Source organism: Camponotus vicinus, unplaced genomic scaffold, assembly GCF_025532165.1.
Source record: "Camponotus vicinus isolate PSW18456_S1 unplaced genomic scaffold, iyCamVici1.0 SCAF_8, whole genome shotgun sequence".
NCBI classification, from domain to species: Eukaryota; Metazoa; Arthropoda; class Insecta; order Hymenoptera; family Formicidae; genus Camponotus; species Camponotus vicinus.
This window is the reverse complement of record NW_028141980.1, coordinates 15,789,677-15,810,949: the sequence shown is the minus strand read 5'-3', so window position 1 is coordinate 15,810,949 and position 21,273 is coordinate 15,789,677. Positions and strand designations below refer to the sequence as shown.

The 21,273-nt window shown below is 33.6% G+C and overlaps 2 protein-coding genes across 8 annotated transcripts in view; one reads left to right on the top strand and one right to left on the bottom strand.

Moving 5' to 3' along the window:
• LOC145975887 (uncharacterized) overlaps window positions 1–6,101 on the top strand; it is a 6,678-nt gene extending 577 nt beyond the window's left edge. The window contains exons 2-13 of one of the 3 annotated variants that reach the window (XM_083106646.1): window positions 616–759; window positions 1,042–1,226; window positions 1,333–1,406; window positions 1,486–1,666; window positions 1,785–1,876; window positions 1,955–2,045; window positions 2,133–2,310; window positions 2,375–2,542; window positions 2,694–2,995; window positions 3,158–3,479; window positions 3,644–3,745; window positions 3,998–6,101. In XM_083106646.1, the coding sequence (XP_082962772.1) occupies window positions 645–759; window positions 1,042–1,226; window positions 1,333–1,406; window positions 1,486–1,666; window positions 1,785–1,876; window positions 1,955–2,045; window positions 2,133–2,310; window positions 2,375–2,542; window positions 2,694–2,995; window positions 3,158–3,479; window positions 3,644–3,745; window positions 3,998–4,302 (2,115 nt within the window). In that variant the 5' untranslated portion in view covers window positions 616–644 and the 3' untranslated portion in view covers window positions 4,303–6,101. Of the gene's footprint in view, window positions 1–555; window positions 760–1,008; window positions 1,227–1,332; window positions 1,407–1,485; window positions 1,667–1,784; window positions 1,877–1,954; window positions 2,046–2,132; window positions 2,311–2,374; window positions 2,543–2,693; window positions 2,996–3,157; window positions 3,480–3,643; window positions 3,746–3,997 lie in introns of those variants that run through there. The other 2 variants (XM_083106645.1, XM_083106647.1) reach the window with 2 other exon arrangements.
• E(y)3 (PHD finger protein enhancer of yellow 3) lies at window positions 5,422–21,273 on the bottom strand. Of its 5 annotated transcripts, XM_083106637.1 has the most exons (12): window positions 20,989–21,273; window positions 18,303–20,924; window positions 15,261–18,215; window positions 13,845–15,188; window positions 12,068–12,772; window positions 10,561–10,890; window positions 9,697–10,207; window positions 9,289–9,470; window positions 9,059–9,206; window positions 8,632–8,838; window positions 7,939–8,054; window positions 5,422–7,128 (listed from the first exon to the last, which is right to left on the bottom strand). In XM_083106637.1, exons 2-12 carry the CDS (start codon window positions 20,788–20,790, stop codon window positions 7,010–7,012), a joined length of 9,105 nt encoding a protein of 3,034 aa, XP_082962763.1. In that variant the 5' UTR covers window positions 20,791–20,924; window positions 20,989–21,273; the 3' UTR covers window positions 5,422–7,009. The 5 variants fall into 5 exon arrangements, with proteins under 5 accessions (XP_082962763.1, XP_082962761.1, XP_082962762.1 ...); XM_083106635.1 differs by having other exon boundaries at window positions 13,845–18,215; XM_083106636.1 differs by having other exon boundaries at window positions 13,845–18,212.

Sequence of the window (21,273 nt, the reverse complement as noted above, 5' to 3'; positions counted from 1 at the left end):
TTTGCATATATGCTTCATTGATGCTCTATAGTTTTAGTTTTATTTTTAAGTACCTCAATTGTGTTATTAATATTGTATTGTTTGCTGTATAGATAGCCAAGATTATTATCATTATTATTGTTGTTATTGCTATAAAATCTCCGTCATATATCTCTGTCCTTTGTGATTATATAAAGTGTAAATATGTACAATTATATATACTGTGAGAGAGCATAAGATGCATATTTACCATTTTATTCTATTCTTATCACAAATTAAGATTACTCTAAACTACTTCTAACTTTATTTATTTAAACAATTTATTTTTTATGTATAATTTAAAACACGTAGATTTGTTTGTGTATAAATATTTAACACTCGTTATCATAATTGATTAAACACTTAGTAAATCTAAAACTGTATTTCATGTGTGTGTATATGTGTATATATATATATATATATATATATATATATATATATATATATATATATATGTATTACATTTTTAAATTTATATTATATAAATATTATATAAAAACTTTTAAATATATCCTTTTTTTATTTTTTTTTTTACAGATGATTATTTAAGCAAGATAAATAGATCAACTTTAATTTTAACCATAATTGTTTTCAAAGGACAGACCCAAATACAATCTACAAAAAAAATGAGGGTTGTTGCACTAATTAGTGGTGGCAAAGATTCTTGCTTCAACATGATGCAATGTATAGCAGCTGGTCATGAGATTGTGGCTCTGGCTAATTTGTATCCTGTTGAAAAAGGTACTAAGATATATTGTATTATGCGAGATATTGATATTTTGACTATGAATTATTGCATTATGTAACTGGAGCATCTTTGAATTGAATATAATTTATAATATTAATTATATATTTTATAATTTTATAATTATATAATTTATAATAATAATTATATATTTTGAAATTATACTCTTTATATCAACATTATGTTATAATTTATATACTTATATATTATAATTCGTATTTATATAATTATTATAATTTATGCAGATGTAACATAGGTATAACACACAATGCTTCCAGATGAGCTGGATTCGTTTATGTTCCAAACAGTAGGACATCAAGGTATCAAGTACATTGCTCAAGCTATAGGCTTGCCTATATATCGTTATCCAACATTTGGTAGGGCCAATGTCCGAGAGAAATATTATTATCCTACAGAAAGTGATGAAGTTGAAGATCTTTTTAAACTCCTGAGCACAATAAAGGTAAATCAAATATATATATATATATGTGTGTGTGTGTGTGCGTGCGTGTGTGTGTGTGTGTGTGTGTATTTATATTTATGTGATATTATAATTAATATATTTTTAGGAACGTGAAAACATAGAAGCTGTGTCTAGTGGTGCTATTCTTAGCGATTATCAACGGATTCGTGTAGAAAATGTGTAATTATCATTTATTTTTAAAATTCTTAATATTAATAATTGCTGTTATATTAGTTTGTTTCGAATATTTGTATTTCAGATGCAATCGTTTAAATCTTATTTCCTTATCATATTTATGGAGGCGGGACCAGGACGAGTTGTTAAATGAAATGATACAGAGTTCTATTAACGCAGTGCTAATCAAAATTGCAGCTCTTGGTCTTGAAACTAAACATTTGGGCAAATCTATATCCGAAATGCAACCTCATCTTGTTAAAATAGTAAGTCATGTATCAAGTTAATCTATATTTTCATATTAATCTACATTTCTCCTTCAATGTTTTTATTCAAAATAGAAACTGCATTATTTTTTAATAACAAAAAAAATTTTATTTATAGAAAGAAAAGTATGGAGTGAATATGTGTGGAGAAGGAGGAGAATATGAAACGTTTACTTTAGATTGCCCTTTGTTTGCCAAAAGTATCGTAATGTAAGTTAATATGTTCCCATTTTTATGTATGTATAATCTGAATAAGTTTTTTTTATTCCATTTTGTCTTATGCCTTAGTGATGAATATGAGACTATTGTAAATTCGAGAGATGATATAGCGCCTGTAGGATACCTTAGATTTACAAAGGTCCATTTACAAGAGAAAGATGTAAGTTTCAATATCATGTAAATTTGTATATACAACTATATTTATAGGATACATTGATAAAATCAAGGTAAAAATTTATTTTGTCAGAATGGAGAATTGGAGAAATTAACTCTGTCAGAAAGACTAAAAACTGTTTTGATAAAATCACCACAAGATTATATTGCTGAAATCATTGGTCCAGAGTTACATGATGGCTGTAATTTATCAGAAGACGAAACTGACGAACACGCTTGTGAAAATAATAGTTTGAAAGCATCGAATTCAGGTACATATAGAAAATAGAACATGGAAATATCTATATGTGTAATACATATTAAATCTACATACAGGTCAATTTCTTCCTCCAAGTCCAATGGAGATTTTGTATGAAGAGGAAGATTATCCAGACACACCGATGGTTAATAGAAATCAAACAGGGTGGTTTTGGTTCGGTGGCATTGTAGGAAAACATCCAGATGTCACACCTGCTGTGGAAGAGGCATTGGAGAAATTAAGCAGTAAAATTCAGATCTTAATCACCTTAACATACCTTTTGGCTTAGTAATTATTCAATATTAGCAATTATTTCTAAATTTAATTGATAATGCGAAAAAAAGATGCATAGACAAATCTTTTTTACATACAATATTTTTCCATATTTAATTACAGCTCTGCTTCAAAACGAAAATCTGCGCACGTCCGACATCGTCGCAGTAACACTGTACATAAAAGATATGTCGAATTATAAGGCTATAAACGAAGCATACGTTTCTTGGTTGGGTAAGAAAAGTCCGCCGGTTCGTGTATGCGTAGAATGTCCTTTGAATGTACATGTTGCACTTGATGCGACAGCATATAAGGAAAACCAAGATAGTGGGGATAAATGGGCCTGTAAACGACACACGATGCACGTTCAAAGTATAAGTCATTGGGCGCCTGCCAATATTGGTCCTTATTCTCAAGCTGCCCGTGTAAGTAAAATTAATACGACATAAAGGTAATAATAATTGTATAAGAAATTATTAATTTTCCTTTTGAATATTTTTAAAGGAAACTGATTTTAAAAATAATTAAATTTTTCAAATTATTCAATCTTTCTGTTATTAAGGTAAAAATTAATTTTTTTTTTATAGGTGGGTGATATTATTTTAGTCGCTGGGCAAATACCTTTGGTACCTGGTAATATGAATCTCCTAGATATGAACATTAAACGACAATGCCGTTTAACATTAAGACACATAGATCGCATCGTTAAGGCTATGGATGCTAAGCTTCGAGACATAGTACAAGGTGTCTGTTTTTTGACTCATTCTAATTACATAGCGGATGCAAGAAAGGAGTGGGAAAGGAGGACAAGAAATGCCATTGTAGATTATGTCGTTGTATCAAATTTACCACGTGGCGCTCAAGTTGAATGGTGCGTTTGGGCTCATAGGGATAATAATCGATTTGAATGTAAGTGTAAAATATTTAACAAGAAATCATATAACTGTTGTATGTTGAGTAGAAAGCCACCTCTTTCTTTACACTGTCTTTTACTCAACTTGCAGCAAGTACATTTTTCCATTTATTTATTTGAAAAGAATAATTGTATGATTGTTATATATGTTCTGTTGCAGATGAAGAAACAGGAAAATGTGTGGCTAATTTTAGGATAGCCATCAGACGTAGGTGGAATTACGAAAATAATGTTTCGGCAATTGTGTGCTACATGTCTACTGGTAAGTTTTTTTTGGCAAACTGTTCCGTCTCTAAAAACGAGATATTTTTTTCATTTTATATGTAGATATATAACAAATTTTGTAAATTATTAATAATATTTTAATGATAGTAAAATCCTTGAAAAAAAATTTTATCATACATAATATTTTACATAATATTAGTTAATGTTAGAACTTAATTGCTATGTAAATTTAATATTTCTGATATGAAAAAAAAGTATTTTTGTAACATTGAAATTTCTGTGGACACAGGTTCATCTAATTCTACTGGTAATTTAACAACGGAAGCAAGCTTGCCGTCTATGGAGTTGAACGCAAATGAATTGTCAGAAGTTTTTGAGTATCTATTGTGTAAACTCAGGAAAGATTCGCAGAGCACAAATCCGACATGCAATCTACGAATATTTTATAAAGTCGGCAGCTTTCCGGGCCCGAATTTTCTTCACGATGTTCTATCGAAGTTTTCTACGCAAAATTTAGTGATCACTATTATACCAGCTATCCACTTACATAATTTCAGTACTTTGTTATCTATATGTGGTATTAGGCACGAGTAAATACTCAAATTGATTCATATTGTTTTTATATTGTCAATTATTTGTTAGAATTGGAGCGCGTCTTTAGGATAAAAAATTGAAATCCTTTTTGGAAAACAAAAGTTCCACGAGAGCTTTTTTAAAATAAAAAAAATGCATTTAAAGTTTCCATTCTTTTAGAATAATCGCACGATTATAATTTTACTGTAAACAAAATCAAGATCGAAACTATAAATGTATTTTTTTTTTCTTTTTTAAAGTCGTGTTTTTGCTTATGCGTTTATTTTACAATTAAAAGCTTCAATTTTTTGATGACTGATAAATTGAATGCGGCTTAGAAGAAGAAAGACGGTTACAATAGCACCAAAGTAGCACTATTAAGTTTTCCTACGTGCGCAAATAATTATATGATGCTACTTTGCTTCATCGATGATGGATGTATTTGAATATTTCTTGCGTTTCATATGCAAGAGACACGGCTGTTCGCTCGACATTTACTGACGATGTAGTTATGTCGTTTTTTTTAGCTGCACTTTCACATATTTCCTCGCAAACTTCTCCCTCCCTTCAGATCTCGAAAATATGATTATTTTTTTTCTTAAGTATTAAAACAATAGCAAAGTGCAACTAAAAAGAACAGACACTATATTATCTTATATATATACATATATATATATATATATATATATACTACTAGTCAATGACGGGTCAAGTGCAATTCACGAGCTACGAGCCCGTCCTTGTTTAGCGCGTAAGTGCTCTTTAAAAGCGCGATTGCACGTTAGGTATAATACTCGTAATATACGTACGACTTGTACTGCTGTTACGCTATGATGTTTGGTTTTTTTTTTGCTCAAAATACTTTACGATGTTGTAATCATGTGCGGAATGTTAATTAACGTGTGTGTGATGTTTTGTAAAGCAAGTTAAATCGTGCACAGCCATTTTTACAATAGCACTCGACGTTTACTCTCGAATTTTGAACAAAAACATTATAAATAAGGAAACGTATCGCGCGCGAGAAAAAATGCAGGATATTTACATGGATTGATCTTCGATATGATACGATTGCAATGCTCGAACACACATGGAGAGTATTACATTTTTTACGACGATGTTCTCTGCTCTCAATAATGCTGCCGATATAGCTATATAATTGTATTGTCGATCAATTGTTTCCGTCGTGAAAATTCGTGTCTATACAGTTTATACAGACAAAAAGATCGAAACAAAAAACCGAAATCTATAAGAATTAATTTACTTACAAGATGCTGCACAGCAACTTTGCATTCTTTGCGCGTAAGTCACTGTTACTTTAAAAGTATCTTGTACAGATTACAATACAAACTATAACAATAAGACATATTACTCTGACATAATATTATACAAAGTTTATGCAACGACATGCCAAAGTTTATATTTTGCAACTTGCTCATTTTTTAAACGGTCGCAATTATACTATCGTTATTCTGTATGTGTACATAAATGCAAGGTAATCAACACAATCTTATATAAATATATTGTAAATCATTGGATAGCGAAGAGAGAAAGAAAGCGCATTGTTTAAAATGTGGATGCTGTGTTATAAGTATGTAAAAGCACATAAAAAAAAGAAGAAAAGATGTTTATTCGCATCTAACTCTCATAAAAAAATACTAATCCGAAGATTATGTCGGAAAAAAATAAAGAGGATGATATATATTTTTAAGAAAATTGCCATCTTTTCTTTTTAATTCCACATTTTTATTCTTTTCCCTTCTGTTCTACATATATATGGCGGTCGACAAAAAAAGACTGCTTTATAAAAGTATTGTTAATGATTTACGTGTGATTACTTTTCTCCTGAATAAAATCTATCCAAGTTGGGTAATTTCAAAAAAATTTGAAACACACATTTGTCCAATCTAAAACTTGACATTGCTTAAAGAAAATTTAAAAAAAAGTACAATCTTTACTAATGTGTGTACAGATTGGATAATTATAGTAATTATATTTAAATATCAGCAAATTAGATGAAAAAATATTAATTTTTGCATCGATGAAATTTAAAATAAAAAATTATATATTTTATGTTACATTGTAAGTCTTCTTAATATCACAATTGAATTATAAACACAAAAATTGTAGCAAAATCGTTTAATTAACGTAAAATTGTGTGTGTATATAAAATATATATTATATATATAATACTATATATATATGTTATATATAGTGCATATATATAATTATGTATATATAATATATATTATATACATTCAGTTATACACGTGTTAAATAAGTTTGTATTTCACAAAATTTTACAAGTGCAATAGATAGATAATTAGAAAAAGAAAGATAAACGATACCGACCCAATACCAAGTTTACAAAAATTTCAAATTCAAAAACCACCAGATTTTTGAAAAAGTGTACGATTTCTCATAAACACTGTATATTTATACCTTGTTAATTCTGATAAAACATAATCGAAACTGAACATTCAGTCTTTTCGAACAATTCACCGTTTATCCCGCACTAAATATACACGTAGCAAAAATTCAACATCACAAGTTAAACTCATTCCGCGATTATGTACATGTGACCCTCTTGTTATGAAATACTCGAGAAAAATTTTGCGCATACTCGTCGTTCGTAAACGTACATTCAATAAAAAAATTAGCTACTTTAATATAATACATACTGCATCAATACTATACAGCAATGGTTTTTTATTTTGGGGAATAATTGTGTTCATGTTTTAAGCATCTTTGACACCAAAGGCTTAGTCACTTGTTGACGGGTCGATGGTGTACAAAAATCACACAGATAACTTTTTTTGTCAACCACTACTCCCTTGGTCTCCACGCATTCTGAAAAAGATATGCATATTATGTATACATCTCTCTTATATGATGCACAATATTGAGCTCCGACAGGAATTGTGACAAAAGCAGAGATGTTTAATTTAATTTATTTTCATCGATTTTTCCTTCTTTCTTTCAAGATTTATTTCTTATTTTACAATCTATAGGAAAAGTATGCAATAAGTATGAAATAATACTAATTATTGTACTTGACCATAAATAAGCAGAGATAGAGAAAATACATATTGGACCAGATTCACTCAAACATCTCTGCACTATAGTATCCTCTGCAATTTGTGATCCTCCTCTGTTTGGCACAGAGGTAATAAGAAATAGAAATGCAAATGTATATATGTATTATGTATATATGTATTATAAATAGCAAATAATTTAAATACGGCTCTTAAAATGGTGATAGTCAAACAAAATTGATGGCGCGTGCAATGCTCAAATGCTCCTATATCACAACATGCAATGAACTTGACATTTTGAGCACCAGTTGAGAGTTCAAATTAAATTCTTAAGTTATGCCGGATATATTTAGAGATATATTAGACATAATAAAAATAAAATTTCTCTGAGGCAACAATACATTGTTTTTATAATTAAATACGGTATCTATAATTATAAAAAAATATACGAATCCATGTGCTTGATTTCCACAATGATGAATCTCATTGATCAAAGTCATAATGATGTTTACTGTGTAAAATTATTGGAAATTATATCATTCAAACATGCTGTATGTGACAGCGTATATATATGGTGCTCAAAATGTTAATGGTAACAGAATCATATGAAACATGGTGTCAATACCTAAGTGCAGATATTTGTCACATGCGCTGCAATGCACTAGATTCGCTTCCAGGTCGAGCCTTTGGGCGGTATGACAGCGACTGCAGTGCGGGCAATAGCGACCCTTTCGCCACAGCCTTGTTATCGCATAAAGATCATGTGGTTAGTGAATTCAGGTAAGGGTATATTATGTATTATAGCGGTGCTTGCGCCGGTACACAGGAAGGAAGAAGGGGAATTAAAAGTATCTCATGTAATAATGCACTCGTACTAATGCTCGTTCAATTCAATGCTAGACAAAAATCTCTTTTCAACAATTAATTTTTTATTCACAATCAATTAAAAGATAAATTTCTTTCGACAAATTATCGAGGACGCGAATAAATGACAAAACTCTATATTTTTTAACTAACACGAATTATGTTTTTAATTTAACTTTAATTCATTTTACTTTAACAGAATCTGAATTTAAGAAATGAAGAGAGACATATTTATTTTTCAAGATATTCGGTGTTAAAACTTTAAATATAATAAAAGTGTCCAGCAAATTAAAAAAAAAATTTTTTAAGATGTTTCTCCCTGTTTGCATCTATTATTAAGTATATAACGAAACGAGAAAATGTTGAAAGTGTTATGATATGAGCTATGGAAATCAAGCAACTGAAGCCCAGCAGTTTAAAAGAATCAATATCGCGCGTCGTGGATTATACTTACTTCGAACATGGTACACAGAGCGTTGAAACGTATACTCGAGTATTTTTTTCGCCTTTCTTGTATTCGTGCTGCCATTGCGCGACGCTATTTCTATCCGAATTAGCACCACCGGCTTCCCTCGAGCCACAGTTTGCGCAGACGGCGCACTCCTGACAATGCCATCTTCCCTGTGGTACTCGTCGCAAGCCGACGCAGTATATGTGGTACCTAACCATATGACATTAAATTATATCCAATTGATAATTTCGCAAGTTTATACATTAGAAATAATTAACTAAGGAATTATAATTTATTCTTTTTTCCCTTTTACATATTTTCCTTTTATTCTCTTTAATAAAATAGGCAATATTGAAGTATTAAACCAAATTTTCTGAAATATAAATTATAAGCTTTTGAATTATAAGTTTGTAAATTATAAGCAACTCACCCACGATCGCACATATCACAGAAGAGCATTTTATCTTCGTCCGCAGGATCGTGACACTGGGCACACGTTTTACAATCGGTACATTGCCATGCGTACGACTGAATGTGTGGAACCATATCTAATGTTAAATCTATACAGGATGGATGAACTGAAAACGATAATAGGCTCGATTAGCACTGTGGAAAGTCTCTGTTGTGCGCGAAATGAATTCGCAAACTCGTAATTTTTACCATTTCCGTTGCAAGTACCGCATTGGATTAATATTTCATTCTTGTTATGCTTATTTAGAACTTTCAAACACATCTTGCATTTCAACTTTACGTCGTCCTTTGAGTTCGAGATTTCCATATCCACATCATCCATGGTCGATTGAGATTCTTCTGTATCTTGTGTGCCCTCGCTGGAGGATGAACTGTGTTAAAAAAAATATCACCATTATATTTTTGCAATTATTTATATTATTATAAGTATCAGAATACTCTATATAAGGGAATAAAATAAGGTATTATAAACTATTATAAAATTAAAATGAATTTTAAATCAATCAAAAAAGAAATACGCAAATTTTGACATTTTAATTTGCAATTATTTTACGAGATTGATTTTAAATTTAAAATTTTTTAAAATAAACTATTAACCTTGAGTCATCGGAAGACGACTCGCTATCGCTATCACTCTGAGAACCTTCCGATTGGCTGTCGCATTTACGTTCATTGGGTCGCGTAGGTCCGTACAAGACCGTGTTTAGCGGATAATATCTCAATTCCGCCGGCGTATATTCCCGATAATAATCGGTATACTGTCCTGGTATGAGCGCGACAGGGTAATGACCGACCTTATGTTCCGAATCGACTTTCTGTTGCTTCTTCGGGACATGAATCGTGAAAGTCTGCAGATCTAAGCAACATTTGCGATTTTCTTTGCGAGCTTTATTTAAGTTACTATTCCACGCAAACGCTGATTGCACCGCCATTTCCGCAAGATCTATCCTATTTTTTTCCGCATTCGTCGCAGCCGTTAATTCCTTTTGCTTCTTGGAATGCTCCTTGACTTGTTTCTCACGCATATGCTTGCGATACTCTTCATATTGATCAGGGAAATCACTACACATTACGTCCAATACTTCTGAACTACACACTGCAGTTAACCCTGTGGATAACAAAAGAAATATATAAAGTCAGAATAATGTAATAATATAAAACAGAAAAGTATAAAAGCACAACTCACATTTTCTAATCTGTTTAAGGTTTTTAAATTTGTTATTGCTTTTTTATTTTTTTGAGAGATATAAATCATTTCTGTTACATCAAAATAAAGAAATCTCATAGCAATTCATTCAAATTAGCACATGTGAGTGACTTTATCACAAATCTTTTGGGTAATAAACAGCTTTATTTCCGCAAACTATTCTTACATGATAAGATAAATTTGTAAGTGTATGATGAGAGAGAGAGATTTATGTATGGAAAATTTTCTTCTACAAAAAGTCTTTAAAGACTTACCCATATCACACATTGCTTCACTCACTAATCCATTCTCTCTCAAATAATTTCTCTCTTCCATATCAACTACTCTGCGTTTGAGATCAGGATATTTACGCTTAAAAGATTTTACACCAAGATATTGTGATATCTGTTCTTGTATCATAAAAGTTTCACCCTTTCGATCCAATGGCCATTCATATTCTGCTATTTTATCAACAGTAAAGGGTCCTTCATCAGGATCAAAATTAATCTCCATCCTTCGATTCTTTACTTTGACTTTTTCTGATTCTGTTGTAGCGGTACTCAGGACACTACCTTGCGATTCTTCATTTATTATTGTCTCTGAAGCTGCAACATTGATTTCGAAAAATTAATTTCAACATAGGAAAACATAACCAATACATTATCATCATTTAACAATTTTAGATCTGTTTATATTTTCTCAAATTTATTGATATAAAATCGATGGAAACAATAAAAGATTTATACATTACTGTATATATGTTACTATTAATAAGTTAATCAAATTGTTATATCTTTCTCATATATAATTTTATAATATATATTATATATAATACATATTCTTTCAATGAACTTGTAAATATAAAAAATTAAATTCCTTGCAACACAATTTCAAACTTTAAAACATGACATCTATATTATATTGACACATATTTGTGTATATATGCACATACTTTTTTTCACCACAAATATATACAAATATATGAAAATAATATATACTTATATAGATGATATACGAATTAATATGAAAGCTTTTAGTGCAGCTAAGCACAACATAATTGCAACACATATTGCAAATAAGCAAAATGATGTATATTGTCTTGCAGTTGAATACATTATTATAATCTATTTAGTTTACTTGAGGGACATCTTATGCCACAAGAAAAGATCTATTTTTAGCTGGCTTGAAATTGGATGTGTACCAATATATTCAATTCAACCAACTAAGCTGTGTATGTGTTCAAAAATTAAAAACATTTTTTTAGATATTTATATGTAATAAAAAAATTATATATCATGTGTTAATATATACAATATATTGTGTACTTTTTTTATCAATAAATATGGTGAAAATATAGTGGTATATTTAATAATTATATACTAATGCACGGTATTTACAATTAGATAAATTAAATAAAAATTCAAGAATTATTTCTAAATTTCAAAATTTTAAATGTAAAAAATAACAATAATTTCAATAATAATAATAATAATAATAATAATAAATCAAATAACAAAACCAACACACACACACATACAATTCCATCGATAAAATATTATCAATAAATTTGATATTAATATAACAATAAAATTATATATTAAAAAATATTAAAACACGTTTGTTATATGATAGCAACCACTACGTATTTGAAGCAACGAGCGATATCTGTCCTATCGTTAAGTCGCCAAATGATTAATGACAGATATAACAATGGAAATGTCATATTGTTGTCATTGTTATGTAATATTTTATTAATTAAAATTCATTAATGCAAATGCATACCCGGTGCTGATATGTTTCTAGCAGGTGTTTGAGACCTCGAACCTGATTCGGCGCTCATTCTCGTCTCCTCATCTATCACCTGTACCGTCGAGACTGTTTCGCCTCTGATGGCCGTCGAGTCCGCTTGCTTCTTCGACGTCGGCGTCAGCCAGTTTGAGTGTCCGGGAGGAGGTACAGGTATCTCCTTAATCTCAGACGCTCTCGATGACCCGTCCGACGCCTTACCTGCACTTTTATTCTCGGCGTACTGTTTCATCGCCGTCTTCTGTGTCTTCTCAGAAACGATCTCTAAGACAGCTCTCTTGTGCTGTTCGCCAGCTTTCGAAGTCAATGATCCAACGGTGGACGTTTGACTCGTGGACGCTCTCGCCAGATCTTCTTGAACGTACGATAATTTGGCAGGATCCAGTTGTATCGCAATTTCGGGTTCCGAGGCTTTAAAGGTCGAGTCCCTCTTCCCCGTTTCTTTGCGACTCGTCAACGCGAGTTTTTCTTTACCCGCGGAACCCTTACGATCCATAGGCGGTTGTTTTAGTGCCTTGTATAATTCTGATGATTTTCGAAGAGAATCTTGCTGTACCGGTGTTGTTTCATCAATAGTAATGACAGCCATCGTCGATGCTTCTATAGCAGACAAATCTTGATCTATACGAGACTTCTTTCCAACTTGGGGTTCTACGTTATCTAGTTTCCGTTTACCGCGACCTAGAATAAAGAAAAACATATTTTAGCGTTCTGTGTTAAAATTATTAAAATATCTATATAAGAGGATTATGGCGATAAGCACAAATGAAAGTTATTGTAAATACTTTTTATTTTAAAAAATTTTTTCAGAGTTGAATATCTTTAAAAAAGATGAAGGTTAAATTAATAGAAAATTTTATCGCTGATTTTTCCTGCAATATAAACAGAAATGTGTTTAAGAAACCGAGTTGATGTCTGCTCGATTATTAAAATTTAATAAAGAAATTATGTCATTTTAACAAGTTATTGCAAAATCCATTGACTAAAACTAAATTTGACTAAAATATAATAAAGTTAAGAAATTGTAATTTTTATAAACGTAATAGAAAGAAAAAGAGAGTATAAAAATTATATACATTTTTTCGAACTGCTACGCAATTGACATTTTTTAATTCTGGTAATTAAAGGGGAGTTTCTCTTTTTATTTTTTACGATATTGTTTGATTCTGAAATAGCTGTTCCTTCTTTTCCTTGAATTTTTGTTTTCTTTTTTTTAAACGAGCCTCTTTTTCGTAAACGCCGGTCAATTTCTGAGAAAAGAAGATAATGCGGACATCTTCTGTTTGGAAAAATTTCCCTATATAATTTTGCAGCTAGTTTTGCATTTCCATTCGCATGTCCGTATATAAAATGGATATCTGTAAATTCTTCGTTTGAAAGACTTTTCATGATTGGAGAAAGAAAACGTAAGACCTGAATTCACAAAATTTTGAAAGAGATTTATAAATTGATTATTAAAAAATTAACGAGAACAGAACCGATACACAATTAATTAAAAGAAATCCGATACTGGCGATATGTTACTCGAAATTGAACTAGTAATACATATTTAAAGTTCAAGGTCACTTATTATTGTTACTTATAATTGTTGACATATTAAACTCTATCGAAGTCACAGTTATTTTATGTACAATACGTTTAATAGTATATAGAACTTAAAACCTATATATTCCTACAAAAAATGAAACGCGCGAATGTATATAATTTATCTACATTCTGTACATATCATAAAATATTAATGAGAGAAACAAACCTCGTCCTCTGCCTCTCTTGGGCGGAGCATAACTTTTTTGATTTCTGCAGGTTCTTTTAGGTCGTTCGTTTTCCCTGTGTTCAAATGGCTGTGGAGGAACTTGTTGCATCTCGCTTGCTTCCAAGGACAAGGGGTCCCTGGATATCAACATCTGCGCGGACGATTGTTGAACAGGTTGCTGTTGAGCTGCTATCGGGTTTCTTCGCGGCCTGCCTCTCTTTTTCGGTACCTTGATATCGGCTGTTCTACTAGGTGTCACCTCCTCTATGATGACGACATCCTGACTGGAATTGGAATTCTCGTTGACAATTATCAATTCCGGGCGATGCTCGATGATCTCGCAATCGGACGAACCGCTTGGCGAATTGGTAGTATTTTTGCACAGAAGATCCTTGAGCTTGTCATTTACGCTTGATCCGTTATCCGTCTTCGTTGTTGGCCGCACTTGCGTGATACTAATCTCCTGGTTAATAACGTTCATCTGTTGTCGACTGATTAAACTCGATTTCGTATCAAACAACAGTTGTTGCTGCTTTTGATCCCGACACATTACCGGTTGGATGGTGACCTCCGGCAGGATCTGCGAGAGTTGCGCCTCCAATTTAGATTTTTTGCTCTCGACCGGCGAGATCGTTATATCCTTACGCTTGGGCGATATCTCGATTTGCTGCTGAACATTCTCCGTCGGCTGTTTTCTGCCTTGCATCTGCACCGGTTCGATCGTCAGCTCAGCTCGACCGCCCTGTAAAATCGACGGAGAGTGACCAGTCTTGAGAATCTTCAACGCGGATTCTTTGTGCACTGTAGCGTGTTCCATGTACCTATGAGAAAAATTCAACGCTGCTGGATCCAAAGCTGCTTGAGGATCCTTGCTTTTATGCACGGAAGATTCGCCGTGATTGTCGCAGGCTACGATAGTGGGATGACCTGTCTTTGACAATTTGATCTTTATCTCCAGCGGCGAATCGGCAGCTTCTCTGCGTCTCTGTTGCTTGTCCTTTTTCTCTGAGGAACCTGAAGGCGTTGCTTCCACTACGGAAGCATCACCCGTCTTGGACAGCTTGATCTTCATCCCGAGAGACGTGTCACCGCCTTTGGAATATTCCGTATCGGTCACACGAGGAGTAGTCTTATTTTGATGATCTTCAGTGGTGGTTTCGCTCTGTACGATAGAAGCATCGCCGCTCTTCGACAATTTAATCTTCATACCGAGGGGAGATTCCGTTCTCTTTGGCACTTCCGTCTGCTGATCCCTCTCCTGTAACGGTGAATCTTCCGTTGACTCCGTTTTATCGGGCACCAACGCATCTGCAGATTTGGATACTTTAATCTTCGGGATGACACCTGTAAATGATTCGGAACTTCGAGGAATGTCTTGTTCTTCTATTATGATCGGTGTTGACGATATTATCTCACCTGTCTTCTTGAGCTTAAACCCGAAGGACTCCGGTGTTTTTGTCGTATCTTGCGTCACTTCAGATTTTTCTTTCTGTCTCGTTTCTTTAACGTCGTCTGTAACTTCAGAGTGTATAATAGATGCGTCTCCGGTTTTGGATAATTTTATCTTCATACCGAGCGGCGATTCTGTGCGCTTAGGTGGTTCGGGTACTTCCAATTTATCTTTTACATCTTCAGTGTTATCTACAGAAATAATAGATGCGCCACCTTTACATTTGCTTAACTTTATCTTCATTCCGATTGGAGATTCAGTTCTCTTTGACAGTTCTGAATTATCCTGCTTCTCTTTCGCCTTCGTGGATGAATCCTTTACATCTTCGCAGGCATCCGAAGATACGATGGAAGCATCACCAGTTTTCGATAGTTTAATTTTCATACCAATTGGAGAATCGGTTCGCTTCGGCATAACTTCTCTGTGCACCTCCTCTAAAGATTCTTGCCTGTCGGTTTGAATGATAGATGCATCACCGCTCTTGGAGAGTTTGATTTTCATTCCGATCGGCGACTCTGTTCTCTTCGGGCTTCCCTGCGGTATCTCTAATTTCTCCTTGTGCTTCATAAGATTTTCCTTGGTGCAATCCTGTTGTCTGGAATCGGAAATAATCGAGGCATCTCCAGATTTGGACAACTTTATTTTCATACCGATGGGCGAATCCGTTCTCTTCGGTTCCTCAATTTTGTACTTTGTCTCGTCCGAATGATCGTATTTCTCCGAACCGACGATGGAGGCGTCACCAGACTTGGACAGTTTGATTTTCATGCCGAGAGGAGATAACGATGGCGCGTTTTCGGTAGTATGCCACTGATTGATCTCCTCCACATTCTCGTTGGATATTATAGAGGGATGACCTCCCTTCGACAATTTCAATTTGATCTTTCCTAACTTCTGACCTGGACTGTCCTCCGGATTCGGCGAATTCGTGGCCGATCGGATCTTTGGGCTTTTCGGCGATCGGGGTTCGCTGCAGTCCGCGATCGCGGATTTGGCAATCTTTAAGATTATCCTCGGCGAGCCAACATTCTCAGGATCTGAGTGCTTCTCTTGCAAGTCCTTGCGCGGTGTATCGATGCCCTTTAACTCGGCCTTGTCGATCGATTTCGGTGATTCCAACATCCTCGAATAAGCGATAGCTCTCGCATCCTTCGGTATAAGAAGACTATCGTTCGGGCTGATGGAAGAGTCTAATACTTTAGCTGATTCCGGAACAGGTATTTCAATCTTCGGTGGTTCCTTCAGTCGCTCCTCTAATATCGACACTCTCGGGAGCATCTCGCAAGTCTTCAAAATGCCTTCGCTCGACAACGACCTAATGTCAGATATAGTGCTCTTTTCTTCGTGCATTGATTCCTCTACTTGCACATTCAGAGAAATATCCGTTTGTGCGGGAGGAACATTCTCAGACAAAGTCTTTGAACATGTGTTATTTTCCGTTTCTTCATTCGGTTTAATCTCTTCATTTATCTTCTCGGCGCTTTTTTCTTCTACATTAGGAATGTTTCGTGCCTGTGTTGCGAATTTCCGCTCGTTCTCCAGCTTTGCAGCTTCCGATATTATCTCGGCTTCGGAGATGGAGATGGAATCCGCAGCAGTGACATTTCGCAGATTCGCTAATTCGGATTCGGCGTTCGCGTAACTGTCAATTTCATCGGATACATAAAGCTCCGCATTAGCCTGTTTCGTTATGTCCTCCACGACGCTTTCCATCATTTTTGGCGAGAGCACCAACGGCGAATCTATCGTTTGCTCTTCGGACTCTTGTAAGAACTTCACCGCAGACTCTAATTCGGATATCTCTGAACTTGATTGCGAATTCTCGATGACAATCGGCGTGTCGACATTTCGGGAAAGATCCTCTCTTGGCATCACGCTCTCTAATAAAATATCCTGTGACAATTCCAGTTTGGCATCATTTTCCTCCAAATCTTCCATTGATTCTAATCGGTTATCCTCGAAATCTATGTCTAAATCGTTCTGTGGCAAACTACTATCCGCTTCAAGAGGTTCCTTTACTTTTTCCTCATCTATAATTTCATTTGCTGGCTCCGTATTTACATCTTTGTTCGTTTTTAATGAGATATCTTCGTTTTCGATAGTTTTATCGTTAGTTGCTGCATTGATATCAATCTCACTCGTTTCATTATCTCTATTCGTCAAACAATCAGTAATCACGTTTGTTATATTATCTGAATTTTCCGTCATGCTTGTTTCACTTTCATTTGTTCGATCGAATAGGAGTTCCATATCGACATCCTTATTTAATGTCTCTTCTATTAAAGTTTTGTCTTCGGTTTGTATATCCTTTAATGTAGAATTTTCATTATCCGATATAAGATTCAAATTCAAAAGCCCTTCTAAATTATTTGCAGTTTGCATAGTTGGAGCATCCACGCTTTCTGAATCCTGAGATAGTTTTTCTGTTAAATTTTCGGTATTCGTTCCTTCATTCGAATTTTCTTGTATTAAAGACATGTCGATGATATTAATAATGTTTGATTGTACATCATTGGCATTAATAGATTTCTCAATCGGTTCCACACTTTTTTCCTCCATTATAGATGTTACATTAGCATCGATTAATTCTTTTGATTCCTTTTTAGGTTCTTTTATATTTTCATCGCACGATTTTATTTCTTCATTGGCTTGTAAATTAGCATCCTTTGGATTTGCTATTTGAGTATCAGATTTGGAATCAGTTTTGGAAATATCAGATTCTAGAACTAAGTTCATTTCATGAGTTTCAGCCTTAGTACTTTTTTCTGATTCTATAACATTTTTTTCCTTTAAATTTGGCACAAAAGTTTCGTTTTCTCTAATTTCCTTCTCGTTTGATACTTCAATAGCAACATTTTCTTCGATTTTATCTTCCTTCCTTTCTGTAATTGTATCACACAAAGAACTTGTTATGTCATCTTCTGAAACAATCAAATTATCAGTTAATGGTGAGTTTATATTGTATTCAAATATGTTAGAGGATGTAAAATTTTCAAAAATTAATTTACCTTCTATTTGTGTAGTAGAGTTATTTGCATCACTTTTTTCATCTAATGACTCGGGTTGATCACATATTTGCTGTGATTCAGTTTCTGGCATTTCACTTTGATTCTTGTCCATAGATACTACTTCCGATATTTTCATCTCTATATCCTCTATTTTTTCAGTTTCATGTAATGGCTCGTTTATATTTTCAATTATGTTACTTGAATCTTCATGCAATATTGAAGCAGATAAATTTTCAAGTTTATTAGACACAGTATCATTAATATCATTGACTTTGGGTATTTCTAATATAGATGGAAGCTGTTCAATAGATTCATCATGTTTGACTGGAATTAATGATTCAGATGCAAGGAGGTCCTCTTCTGTGTGAATGGTTTCCACAGAATTATTATTATTAGTTGAATTTGTATCACTCTGTGTTACTAAATTTGTGGAGCATAAATCTGAGTTTTTATCATCTAGCAAATTGCTACTTAAAGATTGTTCATTAATCATTCCATCCTTTTCTTCAACATGTGGCTGACTTAATGATGTATTTTCATTTAAAACTAATTCTTCATTAATTATGCTTGAAGCAGTTTGAAATGTATTTTTATCATTTGATACAGATATTCCCTCTGCATTGGCCAAGTCCATATTATCTTGATTATCAGAAGCTGTAGCAGTTGATGTAAGATCTATTTTTGTAACAGCTGCTTCTTGAGATTCATCATTAATTTTATTCGTTATTGAAGTGATTTCCTGTGTTGACTGACAACTTTCAATGATGGCATTTTCTTCCTGGGAGTCATCACTTCTACTTATTGTTTCTGTCATATTTAATTTCTTATCGGACACTTCAGTTATTATAGAATCCTGAGTTTCACTTGCAGATTCTACAAGAGTATCCTTATCTTTAGGTATATCTTTTACATCATCCTTCATATCATTGTCATCAATAAGAGAACAATTATCATTAATTTCTTTTGTATCTAATTCTTTTTCATTAGAAATCATCGAACTGTCTTGCTTTTCTACTTCAGGAATAAGTACTGATATATTTAATTCTGAATCAATATTTTTTACTTCTTGACATTCATCTATATTTACTTTTTCCATTAACGATGTACTGGAAGTATTTGCAAATGTATCTATAGTGTCTTGAGAAGTTTTGTTGGAAGATTGATATTCTAATGATATTCCTTCTGTTGTACTTGTTTTATCTATTTCTGTCTTATTTTCATTTTGTTCATGCATGCCACTTGGTCTCTCACTGTTAAATTCTGCTGTTTTATTTAATTCAGAATCATCTATATTCTCTTGCACTTCCAAAGTCTGTTGCAACAATTCACTTTGACTAGAATGTTCAGACTTTTCAATGCTTATATTTGAACTTTCTGTTCTATTATCAATGACAACTTCTACTTTTGATTCTTCTGAAATAGTTATATTTGCATTATCGTTTAACTGTGGAGATTTTTCAGCATTTTGTTCTGACATATTAATTTCAGGATTTTCTTCAATTACTTCCTTCTCTTGTTGTGTTGTAGAAACACCAAGCAATAAAGTTTCTTGTGAAAGTGATGGAGTCTCTTTCAAAAAGTCACCATCATTTACATCTGTTTCTTCTGAGTCCTCAGAGTTATATGCTTCTCCTATCAATTGCAAACTTTTACTAATGCCACCAACTGTTACCACAGACTTTGTATTTATCAATGTTTTTTGACTTTCATTTGTTTCATCAAATGATTGATCTTTTGTTTTTTCAACAATATCCTTTTCATCTTTGGGAGAAGCAGCATCTACTTGTTGTTTATTTTGAATAGTATCCTGTAAAGTATCATCTAATGTAACAGTCGATGAATTAATTTCAATACTTGATGTATCATTGGAAGACAATTCTGATGCACAAACTACAGATGTATCACCAGTTACCTCTTTGATATTTACGTCGGAAGTTTTATCACATGTAATTACAGGATCCATTTCTGTATTTTCTGAAACACTCTTTTCTGCAGTAATCGACGAAAATTTCTCACATGTCACATCTTTATGGGTATGACCAAGCGTTACATTTTGCGTCTCACAGATTTCACTAGTTGCACATTTTCCCAACATAATATTGGACTCGTCGGCGTTAGAAATATCTATATTATCAATGTTTATGGCATGAACACTATTAGAACTCGACGTATCCTTGGCTGCATCCTGTTGTGTTTCTAACTTTGGATCCAACTGCGAGGTCGATTCCATCTTCGATTCCGTGATAATTTGCGAAAGCGCGGCAATTTCGCTTTCCAGAGTTGAATCGCCAACAGTCTGATCACCAGACTGCACGCCGATGATATCGTTGATGTCCATAATGCTCAGAGCCTCGGTATCATATGTCTCAGTATCGCTGTCAATGCCATAGGGTGCATAGCCAGTCGGGGAGTTGTCCTTGGAAGATTTCTCTTTCTGTTCCTGATTCCTGTCCTTGGAGCCGAACAGGCCCATCTTACCCTCGGACATTGTTTTGACGTTCCGTGCAGAGGACGTTGCTACACCTGCCACTGCTGTTATACATTTATGCCAACTTTTTTCTCTCTATTTGGTCATGCACGAACAAGCTCCCTTCCTGCCCCGATCGAGGGTATCTCGAGTCACTGCAAGTGTATCGTGCGTCAAGTTTGCTATATCATCGATGGTGATTGATCTTGCTTTACTTACCGCTACATCGTTCATTTATTTGTTTTCACCCGAATTGCACGAACATAACCATATTTCTCTCAGCCTGTTCGCGAATCACGATCTCGATGACTTAGAAACGTAACATAACTCGAGTAATGAGAGAATATTGTGTCGTCTCGTCCACTACTTAACTTTCAGACAGACGAGATCGATACAAGTGTATATACACACACCCTCTTTACGGTTTTGAAAATATATTTTGCCAAATATCTCGTAAAACGTTCACTAAATATTGACGCCAATTGACGCTGAGAAACTCGACGG